Source organism: Sinocyclocheilus rhinocerous, unplaced genomic scaffold (assembly GCF_001515625.1).
Source record: "Sinocyclocheilus rhinocerous isolate Xijiao unplaced genomic scaffold, SAMN03320098_v1.1 scaffold5048, whole genome shotgun sequence".
NCBI lineage: Eukaryota > Metazoa > Chordata > Actinopteri > Cypriniformes > Cyprinidae > Sinocyclocheilus > Sinocyclocheilus rhinocerous.
The window spans coordinates 187,379-202,455 of NW_015657993.1; the positions used below are offsets into that span (position 1 = coordinate 187,379).

The 15,077-nt window shown below is 40.5% G+C and overlaps 1 protein-coding gene across 1 annotated transcript in view; it reads right to left on the bottom strand.

Annotated features, from left to right (window-relative positions):
- Window positions 1–8,526, bottom strand: part of LOC107721998 (uncharacterized) — a 13,101-nt gene extending 4,575 nt beyond the window's left edge. Inside the window, exons 1-4 of the mRNA XM_016530230.1 lie at window positions 8,400–8,526; window positions 8,053–8,259; window positions 2,649–6,838; window positions 313–500 (exon numbers count right to left, since the gene is read on the bottom strand). Coding sequence (XP_016385716.1) covers window positions 313–500; window positions 2,649–6,792 — 4,332 coding nt within the window. The 5' untranslated portion in view covers window positions 6,793–6,838; window positions 8,053–8,259; window positions 8,400–8,526. The remainder of the gene's footprint in view (window positions 1–312; window positions 501–2,648; window positions 6,839–8,052; window positions 8,260–8,399) is intronic.
- Window positions 8,527–15,077: the final 6,551 nt, after the last annotated feature.

The following is a 15,077-nucleotide window of genomic DNA, read 5'->3' on the forward strand; positions in this document are numbered from 1 at the left end:
CTGAACTGGATGATGACATCACTGAATCATCAATGAACTGACTTTAGCTGGAAAAATGACTCTTTGTTATTGTCCTCTTGCATTATTGACAAACACTTTTCCTGTTTGACACTGTAAAGCTGCTTTGACACAATCAGTATTGTATAAAGCGCTATATAAATAAAGGTGACTTGACTTGTTATGCTAAACATCTGGTTGTGTATTCCACATTTTTTCTTGGATTTGAATGGTTTTTCAGGACTTCACCTGTCACTATCTATGCTCCCTAATGCCCTCCCATTCTTCATGTGCCCTTTCTTTCTTTACTCTCACCTTTCTTTTGTCTCTTTTGCCATTGTTTTTGAAGCCTTGGCATGTGTTGTTCTTGTCAGCCACCTCTGTGCTGGCTCTTTCCCCCTCTCCACCTCCACTCTCAGGATCTTTGGGGACTGATTCCTTGCTCTCTGTCCCAGGGTCCTTCTGAAAACGCAAGCTTTTGAGGGTACCATCCTCCACAGATCCTGAGGGCAGAACAATGAATGAATAAATGCAGCACATTTTGGGGTCTGTCCCTGAAGTTGGGTATCAGCTTATTCTTTTGGTTTGTCAGAGAATTTAGTTTGTTTCTCCTATGAGGGCAGTTCCAAATATTGAAATAAATTCACTGCGAAAGAGTATGGACAGGTAGTATAATACTAATGTGGCAGAAGTGTTACTTTTTATCATGTTGTTCAAAACATGAACATTCATAAAATAAGTGCATGCACACCCAGCTGTTTATGCCAACTTTTTATAGGCAACTAAAGAAGTTTTATGGCAGCCAAAAACCTCTTTATCCAAAACTGATAAATTGGTCACAGAAATCTTTTTAAAACGGAACATAAAAATGTTATTGTGAATGCAAAAGTTACAGCCAGAAAACCTTTGTAATTGATGTGCATATTTTTGCCGTTCAGCCTCCTGGAACATATGCCTCATTGCAAACCCAATGTAAGCCAAATGAAGGGAAAAAAATAATGTGACAGTTTCACATTGTATATCAAGGCACACCGACCAACATATGCTACTATATATTATGGCAGTGGAGATATAAAAATTATTGTCTTGATGAAAAACAATCGGTCAGGTTCTCTGGGGTGGAACTGGTTTGGCTAAACTCTTGCGCATGCCTCTGTGCAGCATTGCTCAGAAAAGAAGGCTGCATTTGGCTCTCAGATTGCTTGTCAGCTGTCTGGAATGGAGACAGGCACAAAATCTCCCTTTAACCTCTGGGTCTTTGCTCTGGTGAGTCCCTGTAGGGACCATCTTCAAGTGACCTCTACCAAGCACCCTGTTAATTCCCTGAACACATCTGATCAGTCAAACCTATGTCCATGATAGTTGGGAGGGTTAAAATTTCTGTTCTGATCAATTATTTCATCTCTAATAGTGGGACCACCATTAACTTTTTTCCTCCTTTTTTATTATTTAGGGAGCTGTATGTTTTGTTTATTCTAAGCCCCTCTGATTGACCCTTGACCTTCTTCATATTTGTTACTGTGACTAATTTGAGTGACCTGTGACCTAATGAAAGGGAATCTCTTTAGAGTGTTATTTACACTGTAAAGACTGCAAGGATCAAGTGTTTACCTCTAACAAGTGACTCTGATAAGAGAAACATCAGGTCAGTGTGGGAATACAGTGGAATAACAAAGGTTAGGACAGAAAAATAATCTGATGAAACTTGATGTTCACCTTAGATTCACCCTCTCACACTAAAAGCTTGGTGATCATACTGAATTCAAAACAGGTTCTGCTTATGAACTGATAACTTGAACAGGCAAGACAGAATGGTTCAACAGCTTGCCCTTTTTGACATAATTATACTAATGTGTAATGTTGCATACCAATCTGAGATGTCTCTGGCATGTCTCTGTCAATACAGGAAACACCATTTTTAATGTAATATTAATAGTTGCATTAATGGTCAATAGTAAATTATGTGTCTTCTAAATTTGATGTAATCAGTTTTTTTTTCCATGAAAGCATCCTTTTCTGAAGTTTTCATTCTTTAACCTGTAAATTGCATTTTATGACTACTTATGTTTGACTGCTTCAACAGCAAGGTTTTTCTGTACTTATCCACTTAGAATTCTGGAACGTTTCACAAAGAATTCTAAGAGTTTGGTAATATTCTTATGTTACTACAGCATATGACTTGACATAATGTTGTTAAAAAAAAATAAAAAAAACTTAGCAGCTGAACAGCTGAAGTGTTAAAAGTATAAAATGTCTACTGTAAACAACAAATGTGGGCACAAATTACACGGTCTCAGAGAGGCCAAGAGCAACATTTGAGGAGAATGTTCTTTCAAGAGAGGAATCATAAACGATTTTCATAGATGTATTTTATAGAGCCCACTTTTATGGAGTCTATGAGATAATTAGAAAAATAAGAGTAAATCTGCATGGTCAAAAAGTATTGTCTGGTAACAGAGACACGGGAAGTTCAGATCTCTTGTCACCCTCTTGTGGAGAGAAAATGTTATGTCAACCTGTGATATCAGTATTTATTATGTATAATGTCTAGCTTTGGTTGCTCTATCACATGCGAGTACTACACAGTGCTACACTTTAAATAGCATGACAATATTACCTTGCAGAGTTATATATTTAATATTAGGTCCCACCTGTCAATATTTCCAGATTGGCATGGTGTGTATGGACATCTTCACATCTGGTGCTGTCTTCAGGAATGCTATGAACGTTAGATGTCCTGTTCAGCATCGGACAGGATACTTTCTCTTGACTAGAAGTGTCATTCCCAAAGTCACCAGGGCCTGGAGCAAAGGCCTGTTTGAATTCATACTGTGTAGGTGTTTGGCCTGGACAAAATGTTTCAATCAGCTTGCAGCTGAGCTTACCTTTGTCACATGCTCTCATTTCTCTTGTATCTAATTCTGAGCTGCCACATGCAGCCCAGTGTGGCTTGTTGTGACTGGGTTGTATTGTGGAGTTTAGCTCTTTTTGCATATGTTGTGATTCTGCAGTAGACGTCTTTTTCTCACAAATACAAGTTCTGAGCTGTGTAGGTGTCTTTGTTTGAACACTTTCACAGTTTCCTGATAATGTGACTGACATGAGGTGACCTGTTTCCTTTGGCTCCACTGGCTTAGTATTTGTTATAGTTTGAAAGTGATTTGGCTCCATTAAACAGAATGGATCTTTATCTCTGGTTATCTCTGTGAATGTTTGGTCCTCAATAGAGTTGTTCGAATCTTGGTTATGGACAGAATAGCTGTTGTCCAGTAAATGAGGTTGACTTAGTTTGTATCCAGCCACTAGTTTGTGGTGTGTCTCTGTGGTGACCTCAAACCCAGCAGATTTTCTTTCCTGTGAATTCTCAGGTATCTTCTGTGGTTCATTCAACTGCCCAGCAGAATTTTTATTATAATCCACTGAGGCTGAGATATGAACCTTTGTCTGTGGATGTGACCAAGATGAAACACAGTGAGGGCTTCCATTTGCATAATTTTTATCATTTTGAGAGTTTAAATTGCAAACAATTTCTGCTTTGTTTACTGGACTGGCAGATTCACAGTTGGAACCATTCTTCTTGCTCATCTCACCATTATTTATCATTTCCTGTGCCATGCACACAGAAGACACATCATTGATATATGCCTCCTGTGAAAGTGTTGTCTGGTTTGCTAAAATGCTTGAAGTTGTTGTTTCAATATGAGGCTCTATCAGCGCTAACTGTTCATCAGAAATGAGCTGCATGACTATCTGGAGGTCAGCTGTTTGAACATAAAATGTGTTCTGAGCCTGTGTTGAGCCATTTAATAGTATCATCTTTCCTTCAGACTGGGACAGTTGAAAGTCACCATTGGGTATTTTAGAAGCAGTGCTGTTCAGAGTATTTTCATAAACTGTGGATTTGGTGTCTGCAGTAAGACCAAGAGGTTTTTCTGATTCGATCACAGGGGAGGCAGGATGTTTTTGTATTGTAGGTGTCGTAGTTACTGAAGAATAGGCTTGTAGACTGGATTCTGAGCAATAATTCACTGTTGACTTGTTAATTGATGTAACAGGCTGAGCGTTCTCTGAGGTTGTTAATACAGATGATACAGAAACTGTTGACGGGTTTTCCACCACACGTGTTGCACAGTTGCTCTGCAACAAAGATATTTGATGCTGTAATGGTGGAGAAACAAGTGAAATTGATGTAGGCATGGTAGACTGAAGCTGTGTCAGGACTTTGGATAAAGTGTGTGTTTGATTTAGCTCTGAACAGGAAACCGATAACATAGGAATTGGAGTTGTTGCACACAATACATCTTGCTTACTCTGGTCAAAGTTTGTGACTATTGAAACACCCTGACACTGCTTTGAGGATAGTACACTGTTCTCAAGATGACACTGCACTGTAGTTTGGCAGCTTTGCTTGAGAGCTGGAACGTTTGAGCAAGTGCTATGTGTTAAAGTGGAGCCAGAACAAGAAGCCGACACTCCATCTGTGGAACACGGAATCTTTAGCTGGTACTTGGGAGGAAAGCTGGTCTTGGCTACAGGGACAGTAGGGCTGCTGATAGAACCAGACGGGGTTCCAGATGTCCCACTCACATTGATAAAACAAACAGCTGGGCTAAGAGTATTACCAAGGAGCTGACTTGGATTTGAGAACTGATTGAGAACCACCTGCGGGTGGAGATTTAGCATGTTGACCTTTTGTGCTGGTACTGTGATGGAACCGTGCATTGCACAAGTTGACAGGGGTAACTGATGAATTAAACCACGCAGATTTCCATTTGCCCCTCCAGTTCTAGGATCTGAAATACTGAACATTTGCACATCATTCCCAGTGCGCTGTTTTTTCCTTTCTGATGGGATATGGAAATCAGTGTGTTGTATTATTTCATCCCTCTCCATGTCTTCCCCCTTATTATTTTCAAAGCTGGTATATGACATTTTAAGGTCATTTTGTAAGGTCACAACAGAACAGGAAGTAAAGCTCAGAGACACAGATCCATTGTCCCTCTGTTGACTAGTTTGAATTTCCAGACTTTGTTCAGAGTTCAGTGTAGTTTTTTTCGTCTTCAGTACACCGTCTTTCTCAGTATTGTAGAGTTTCGTAAATGTTCCACCTTTGTAAGTGTGCCATTTTGTGTAGTCAAATTTTCTGGCTTTTTTCCTGTAGTTTCCTTTTATAATTGTCTCTTTTCCGACATCAGTGCTGTCTCCATCAGAGCTAAGGCTGCTAATACTACCTCTTTCAGCCGGGGATCCCTCTGCAGTAGGCAGACAATCTACCGCTACCTGCCTAACTAGTGAGCGATGACCTGGTGCTTGTTGGTCTGATGACCGTAATTGATAAGCATGCCCTGCACTACACCTTCTGCTAAGATTCAGATTCATTGCTCCATCAGTGGGTTTGCCACCCATAGTGAAGGGTAAAGAACTGCTTCGTGTTAATGGTGCATGCTCCAGGCCAGTGGAGTGCTGTGTAGGCACAGAGTTGTGAATTGCCCCACTTCCTCTGTCTTGATTTTGTGAGCTTGAGGTGTGCTTGCTGCTCCTTATCTCAAAATGGAAGGAGTCTTTATAAGTGTATGGCACAGGAAGATCAATGCTTCCTTGTTTTGACAATACTGTCTTTCTTGGCCGCACATTTTCCAGTTGTTTATTATCCACCAACACGCTATTCTCATATATAAGCTTTGAAATACGTTCTTCCAGCTTCTGCTTCTCCTGAATGGACACCTTGCATTTGGGGTCAGGGGTCATCTCTGAGGTTGTCTGTGAGGCTCCTGTTTCCTGCCGTTCCATAGTGACTTCTGTCAATGATTCCATGCTGGGATCATGCAAACTTGCTCCAGGACTGCTGGATGAATGATGCTCACTGCTGTCACTGAAGCCAGAATCTGTACTGTCGTGGCTTTGAGATTTTCCTCGGGACATTGGGGAATCCCATGGTTTGGAAAATAAAGCTTCCTGCCTCTGAAGAGGTATACGGTTTGGAGTCAGCTGTGTACATCCATCCTCACTCAGTGCACTTGTCTGCTGGATAGCAGGATTATTTTTCAAGCCATCTGATAATTCCACAGGTTTTTTCAAAGAATTTACCTTGTCCTGAAGTGCTGGTATTGTGCTTAATCCAACCATGGCAGCATTGTGTAATGCCCATTCTATAGACATTGTCTCTATAGAGTCTACCTGACTCGGTGTGGTCACTACAGGAAGAACTTCGTTTCCATTAATCTCACATGATGGACTAGTACAGTTGTCCTTTAAGCTCTCTGTGCTCTCCTGGCTGCTGAACGTGCCTTTGTCAGATTCGCTGGAAAGGCGGGCATGAGCCTGGGTGCGCTTGTGTTTATAAAGGTTACTCTGCGTCTTGAAGGAAATGCCACAGGTAGTGCAGGGATATGGTCGCTCTCCTGTGTGACAACGAAGATGTTTCTCGAGCACGCTGGGCTTCAGACAGTCCTTACCGCACTGTGGGCAAATATGCTTCCCAATAGACTTAGGTCTGGCTGAGGTTGCTGGAGCCAATAGCCTTTGTTGTTGCAAAACAGCCCCGCTGGCAATATGCAGTGTCAGAGAGGGTAGAGTCGAGTTGCTACACATCCTTGGCAGGAACAGTGGTACAACCGTTGCATCCTGCAAGGCTTCAGGTTGGGCCTGTGGATATGGCTGCAGGCCAGGGGCAGGAACGTTGTGGACATACATAGTCGCGAGAGGGGCCTTACCACGCGTCTCGTCCTCTCTCTTTGCAGACACTGAACACTGAGGCTCGGTAGCTCTCATAAAGCTCTGCTTGCTAGTTGCCATGGTAACACAACCCTTGTGATGCTGGGAGACGGAGCTCACTAATTACCTAAAAAAGAAAGAGTTTCATTATTTTTACTTATTTTTTTATTTTAATTTATTTATTCTTTTTTTTTTTTCATTAGGCCTGGACTCTGGATCAAAGAATTGCTCCCCCAATTTGAATGGGAATACAGGTAATAGGAAGCTAAAGAAACCAAGATTTCACACCACAGTACAAATCACTTCTTTTTAAAGCGTGTAGTGAGAGGGTAAAAGCTACAAAATGTGTATTGGAGCAGGCTGGCTAATCTGGACTTCAAAAGAAAATGATATACCAGCAGAAAACATAATTGATTATTGATTTATTTGGGGAAAAAAATGTATCATTTGAAGAGCATGTTCACATTTGACAACTATTGTCAATCTGCTCAATTAATCATGGAAATGAAAAAAAAAATGTGGTGAAGATACTTCAATACAGCTTTGAATTTAGTCTAGTAGGAATCTCATATTTAATGTGAACACATGGTCAATATTTGCATATTGCAGAAGCACCAGAGGAGTGAGCAGAAAACTGGTGGTAAATGTATGACTCATTTCTAGAAAAATTATAGCATCAAGGACCTCCTACTTAGACTAGATTATTTTCACGTTTATGGAAATGTGAAGACACTTTTTTATTTATATATATATAAAAAAAAAAAAAAACGCCTTATACTTTTGTCTCTTAAATTTTATATTTTAGTTCTTGTAACATGAATGCATATGTATGATGATACTTGGCTTGTGAGGTCCTTTAGCCATTAGAGTTACGAAATACAGTCATGTCTAAAATAATGTATACCTGTGAGGTTCGCAAAGAGTTTGTCATTAATTTGACACTGCCTTATAAAAAAATTTAAATCAGTTACATATTCATTAAACCTGATGCTGTACATTTTAGCTTGTTGACCGGTTAGATATAATTAGACAAATGCAAAAGTTCAAATTACATCACTATGAAAAATAAATAATTAAAGAAATAAAGAAATGATTTGACAACAAGCTGAAAGCAAAAAATAAAAAGAGCATTACCTTCCATCCCTAGTTACTTGCAGAAATAAAGAACTTAAAGTTCAATTTAAACAGTACAGTTCCTTGTATTGTTCACATCCCTGTATATGTGCCCTGTCTTCTATCATTATGCTTATGAAAGATTCATATCAAGCTAATCAAAAGATATGAAGAAGATCAGTCTGCATGCCCTAAGATCAATAATGGGTGCAATCATGGGTCACTCACCAGAGTTTGGAACTTAAAGGTGACACGGCAGCAGCTAAAGATTGCCCAATTAAATCCACAATGTTTAAACAAAAATCCAGCTTTGAAACAGAGCGAGGTAAAAAGAACAAGAGAGTGACAGAGAGCATGTGACTGTGGCACCCTCTCTCACCACAAAGGCCCTTGGTTCCTCTTCTCTCTTTAGTTTTCTTACAGCCGTTTCTGCTGCTAATGGAGGAAATACAAACGTCATTCATGCAAATGTGACTGGATGACGGTAACAACACAATGTAAAAAGTATATGAGAGAGAGTGAAAGAGGAAGAGAGAAGTCACTGAGAATACCATTAAAAACAAAGTTTGGGTCACCGTGACTTTGAAAGAAAAGAACCCAAACCAAAGTGAAGATCATGCCACAAAATGGAGATGCAGAAAGAAAGACTAAATGAGATGGACACAGATAGGGAAGAGAGCAGATGGAGGGAGGGAGAGAGAAAGTGAGAGTGAGACAGAAAGACAGAGACAGAGTGCAGCACATAACACAACTGAACTGAACTGAATTAAAAAAAACAAAATCTCTGTTCAAAAGAGGAAGTACTGTGCACATGCAGACCCACCTCAAAAATATAATTTCACCCACAAATGCACACACACTGTGTTTGCTGCATGTACCTGACTTCTGTTTCTGGCTTTTCTCACTCCTCCAGCAACCCACACACCCACACACAAAGGAGGAGAAGTGTAACAGAATTTCTGGTGGTGTAACATTTGATGGTGTGTGTTTTTATTTATTTATGTTGTAAGATATGTTAGCAGCTATACTCATCAAAAGTGGCTTGTGTCTTGCACCCAATGATCAGAGAGTACATTAGCTTCCATCTGTGCTTTAAACTAAAGCAGAGCAATGGAGGGTTCATTATTTCCTGTAAACAAAAGCAAAAGCAAAAGCAAATCCCCCAGAGGAATCAAATGTGATTCTGTTATCCTTCTGTGATAAATTGTTTTGGCTTTCACTCTCTGCTTCTCATGTAACTGTAATTACATCAGAAAGGCAAAAAATAAAAAAAAATAAAACGGTTTAGAACATTAATTTATTTAATTGTTATATAATGCATAATAACAAAGTGACGACATACAGACCGTTCCAAAATGGCGGACGCATTGACGTGTCTGGAGCAGTCGATTGTGGAATCTACCTATGCATATCTATGCACAAAATGTTATATTCATCTAAATAAAAAAAGTTATAAATACACAATACAAAATAGTATAATATAAAATGTATAATTCAACATTATGTTAATTATAGGTACTTGGGGACATATAGAACAAGAATCTGGTGGAGTTTGCAGAAAACTATTTGATTATATCTTTTTATGAATTTTTAAATTATGTCTGTATAGCAGGTAAATAGTATTGGTCATGATTTTGGCATGCAATTACTGAAGAATGAAACAGTTAAGCAACATGAAAAACACCACAGTGATACTCGGGGAGATGTAGAACAGGAATCTGGTGGAGTTTGCAGAAAACAATTTGATTATATATTTTTATGAATTTTTAAATTATGTCTGTATAGCGAGGTAAATAGTATTGGTCATGATTTTGGCATGCGATTACTGAAGAATGAAACAGTTAAGCAACATGAAAAACACCACAGTGGTACTCGGGGAGATGTAGAAACAAGAATCTGGTGGAGTTTGCAGAAAACAATTTGATTATATCTTTTTATGAATTTTTAAAATATGTCTGCATAGCGAGGTAAATAATATTGGTCATGATTTTGGCCTGCAATTACTAAAGAATGAAACCGTTAAGTAACATGAAAATCACCACAGTGGTACTTGGGGAGATGTAGAACAAGAATCTGTTGGAGTTTGCAGAAAACAATTTTATTTATTTATTTTTTTTTATTAATTTTTAAAATATGTCTAATGACACCAAGTACATCAGGCCAAAACATGCATATAAACATTTTACAAAAAACATTTTACAAACCCACTGAAAATGTTTTATTGAAAGTATAATACATTAAATGCAATTAAAAAATAAAATACCGTTAAATAAGTAGTGTCTGTATAATATGTGATTTTAATTAATACTAACCACTAGACCACATTGACGCTTTTGACTCTCAGTCCCAAAGCCAAGTTGGCAGCACGGGTGCCTAAGAGTGACTCGGGTACATCGCCAGCGTCAGCCTGTCTTGCTTCTTCCTTTTTTACTGCTCCACCAAGCCACCAATTTTGGGAGTATACAGTCCAGTCCCAAGCTTAACAACGAGCATTCGCTGGCCAAGGGAAACGCCAGCTAATGACAGGTTTACCAGGTACCACCACCTCCTCCCCACGATCCCTGGAAACACACACTCGTTGGAAGATCCACCTGCTTGGACTGCCTCCAAAAGGCACGTAACGCAATGTTTCTGATCAGTTAAACCTCCTCCAGTCTCTAAACCTTGCCCCTATATACATGTAATATTTCCCTTAATTGATCTTCTCCTCCAATCCTGATGTAATATAGTTTAGAAGGTGGTGACAGAGAAAGTGAAAATAAACAAAGGGGCAGTACAGAAAATATCTATACTGCCACACTCTCCCCCCTGGCTTAAACAACCCATGGTTGTTAGGAGAAAAAGAATCAAAAACCCAAGAACTCCTCCTCATCTGAGGTTTCTTGAAATATTCTGAAGTCTTCTCTTTGCTTGGTCCTCCAACTCCTCAGCTGTGGGAAAACACATTTTAAGATTGCACACTTGTGCAGTGCGCACATCTTCTCCAGTGGCCTCCAACGCCATGTGATAATTTAAAGGTCCTAGTTGCTTCAGAATCCGGTAAGTCCCTTTCAATTTGGGTGCCAATTTGGCACTAAACTTGTGTTATGCACTGGCTTGAGGAAAGTTTTTCGAAGCCATACCCAGTCTTTTATCTTGAAAGTGCGGTTTCATCTTTTTATGTTGTAGTTCTGGAGTTGTCGATGTTGGGCTTTTCTGCTACTCTCTCTAACTTGAGATTGCAGTTGTTGTATGTGACAGACCACATCATAGGAGGTAGTGTCAGGAGTGTGATTTGGACCGTGAAGTATTTTATCCATTGGCCCTTGCAGTTTCCTTCCAAGCTGCAGTTCTGCTAGGGTTACTCTAATGGTTTCCTGGATGGCAGAGTTCATGGCAAATCTCATCTCTGGTAAGAACTGGTCCCATTTTTTTTTTTTTGTCATCCACATATGACACAATCATATTTTTGAGAGTTTTAACATGTTCCATCATGTTTTTCTGAGGATGGTACGCTGTGGTTAACCTCTGGGTAACTCTACATTTTTCACTTACTTCTCTGAACACAGATGAGACAAACTGGGTGCCTCTATCCGAAAGAATGAAGTCTGGAACTCCCCAACAGGTTAAGATTTTTTTTCTGAGAATTGTTGCAACACTTTGAGAGGTGGAATGACACATAGGGAAAAACTCAAGCCATCGGGAGTAATAATCAACAAAAACCAGCAAGTACTCCGGGGTAGTGGACCCATAATATCAACCCATAGGGAGTAAGGCACGAATGGCCTCAACTTTACTTGAATCGGCCGTGATGCCCTTAGTGCTTACCACATGTCACAGAAAAGTGATTTCTGTAAGAATAAAACTTGCACTTTTTAAATTTAATAGTCAAACCGGCAGTTTCCAGCCTGTGGAGGACAGTTTGAAGGTCACAGAAGTGCTGGGCCACAGGGTCTGAGACAGAGCTGTCTCAATATAGACAAATCATATCTTACTTCTTAGCTCCCCAGGACTGTCTCCATCAGCCTCTGGAAGGTAGCTGGTGCAATTTCTAATCCAAAAGGCATAATATTGAAGTGATATAGACCTGCAGACATGATAAAATCAATCTTGGCTTTACTATCAGGGTCCATTGTCACTTGCCTATATCCACTATTGAGGTCTATAGTAGAGAAAATTGATGGCCCGGAGAGTGATTCTAGGATTTCTGTGATGTTTGGGAGAGGGTAAGTGTAATTTTCTGTAGTTGCATTGACTTTACGGTAGTCTACACAGAACCTTAGCTTTGCATTTTTCTTTGGAACAAGGACTACCGGTGAAGCCCAACCAGAATGTGATGGCTACACAATTCCTTCTCTCAATATTACCTCCAATTGTTCCTCCATTGCTTGTTGTTTTATAGGGGACAATGATATGACCGTTGTTTGATAGGTACCTGGCAGGTGGTTTAGATATGATGTTGCAGGACATCCGTTCACCCAGTCCTGTGAGTACATACTCGTGGGTTGCTTTCTAGTATCTGAAGTAACTGCTGCTTCCCATCCATAGGTGTATTACTTACAGCATCCCTAATTAGTGTTGCATCGTCCAAACTGTCAGTTTGTAACATGGTCAAGGAGGGTTGTGGAGGAGGAACAGCACTTAACAAGGTAAAGTTTAGTTTGCTTTTGCTGGTTATTTTACCTTCCTTCATGGGTGGCGAGTTAACCAGTGGTTCACTGGCATTTCCAGGTTGAAATGGGTGTTCTTCAGCAGGGTCAGACTTGAAAGAATATTTTTTTTCACTGACATTAATTTGAAAGCCACTAAAAAAGATCAAGTCCAAACAGATGATGATGGCGTAGGCAAGAGCTTGAGAAGGGAGGACAACAGCAGGTACTGTAATGGCTTTACCATGCAGATGAATAGTAATGTTTATCCATCTTAAAGGACTCTCAGCTTTACCATTAGTCAGATAGAGAGGACCACGGTTGGAGCTGGAGAGGGGTTGCAAGTTGCTTTGTGATACTCTTGTGATTAACCTGTAGATTGCTTCAGTAGCCAAAATGGCTTTCCCTAACCAGAATCCAATGCTAATCGGGACTACTAATTGTTGTGGAACGATCATGACTGCATTCGATCTTGAATAGGTTGAGATCTTCTGAGTTTCTGCTTGTGACTGGAGTGTTTCAGAGGCTGCCACAGTGTTACTGGAAGGTCGTCCCCCCTGACTTTGCAGAGTGGTCAGAATACTTTCCATGAGTGAAATGTTGTTGACAAGAAGGCTGCTGGGAAGGTGGATGTACATGCCTTGGGCAATTACCTGGAGGATTTGGTCCATTAAATCTCCAACACTGAACAGGCGGTTTCTCATCAGATCGGTTGGATAAGTGTTTTTGTGAATTAGCTTATTGTTTAAGGCCCACACGAACTTCATACCGAAGCTGTTTTTCATCATCTTTTTCCAGTTGGTGTCCGAGTTTAACCAGAACTTCAACGGTGTTCACACAACTATGCAGCTGTCTTGCAAGGTAAGGCTTGATATTTTTTAGTATTCTTTTGACGATCTCATTTTCTGTTAGAGTGGCTTTCCATCTTTTACACAACGCTTGATAAGTGAATGCAAAGTCTCTCACTGATTCTTTCTCCCCTTGAACTCTAGTGCAGACACGTTCAGCCAGCTCGTCCTCATAGTCCTTGGGCAGGAAAGCAGAGAGGAATGCAGTCTCAAATTCCTTGCAAGTGGTTATATTGGAGCGACTTACTTTCCACCAGATGAGTTCAGTGCCATGCAATACTGTGTGGAAGGTAGCCAGGAGGTCTGCATCTGCCAAAGGATGTAGGGCCAGAAAATCTTGACACTTGGTCAAATACAATAGGGGGTCAGTATCATCTGTAGACCGCCCTAAATTGGGAAAAGTTAATTTAATATGATCACTGACCATAGGGGTTGGCAGAGGGGTAGAAACAGTCTCTGTTTGGTGTGTACAAGGAACTTGAGTTGTTGTTGTTTTTTTCGTTTGTGGTTCAACACTTTTCTTATTGTACACTTGGAAATCATTTCGCAGCTTGGCTACACAGGTATGACATTTGTCAATTTGTGTTGCACATTGCTGAAGATTTGTGGTTACATGATCAAGGCTACCCTGAAGTGTGTAGTGGATGGTTTTGATATACTATTGGACCACCACCTGTAGCTGTTCCACCTTATCCCAGACTGCAGAGGTGATGGTCGGTTCCAATTTCTGAATTTCCTTCGAGATAATCCGTTTCACAACCTTAACCAATTGGCCGGCCTCGGCTGCCTCTTGTTGTTTAGCTGCAGTCAGTAGGGTGACAACCTGTTGCTTGTTGATCTCCACCTTGGCAGCATGATCGGTGATCTGGCACTCATGGTGGGAAGAGGAGGCCTTCAGTACATGTGTAAGCTCATTTACAGTTTTCTGCTGTCTTTTCATGGATTCCATCAGATTGTCCCAGTTACCTTGCAACTGAGCATTGGAATGTTGAATTTCCCTCCCAGGGGTTGGAAGGATGCCGGGTCTGCAGGAAAGTAGATCTCGTGAGCCAGATTTGAGGATCCCTGGCATATATGAAACAACAGATTCTGAAAAGGTCTCTTTTGGTTTCAGCCACTCCACTTCAATTGAGTGGCTAAAGAATGGCCAATCAATGTTGTTTGTATTCTCCTAGTTGCATTACAGGGCTGACTACACAAAACCTGCATGGGCCCAAAGGATACAAAAGTTGCTCTGGGCCCGAACGGGCTGGCCCACACTGGGCCATCATAGGATTAATGTGGACAGTCCGCTACTGTGGCCTGCTCACAGAGAGCCTGCGGTGAGCCCAAAGCTGTGGGCCTCACCTAGGCAAGCCCGCACTGGGCCTGTTTAGGTTTGGTGTGGGCTGGCCCTAGCCCACTGTGCCCGCAAAAAGCCAGCGTGACAGCCAGTGACATGTTTGCAGGGATAGTAGGAGAAAAGAGTATGTGAAGAAAGAAGTACGTTCGAAACCGCAGTATTCATAAAAGAGTAGCGAGACATCCCCAGATGTCCTACTGCTTACAGATCTGGTAATGAAATATTTTCGCATTCGGACTGTTCCAATTGTAACCATGGATTGTGAGAGTAGTTGCCATTTATCCATTTACAAAGGTATTGTAGTTGTGCTGCAAGATAGTAAAAATAAAAATTAGGTGCACCTAAACCTCCCATTTCCTTACTTTTTTGTATAGTGTTTATACTTATTTTGGGATTTTTATTTTTCCAATAGAATGTATTTATCTTACTATTTAA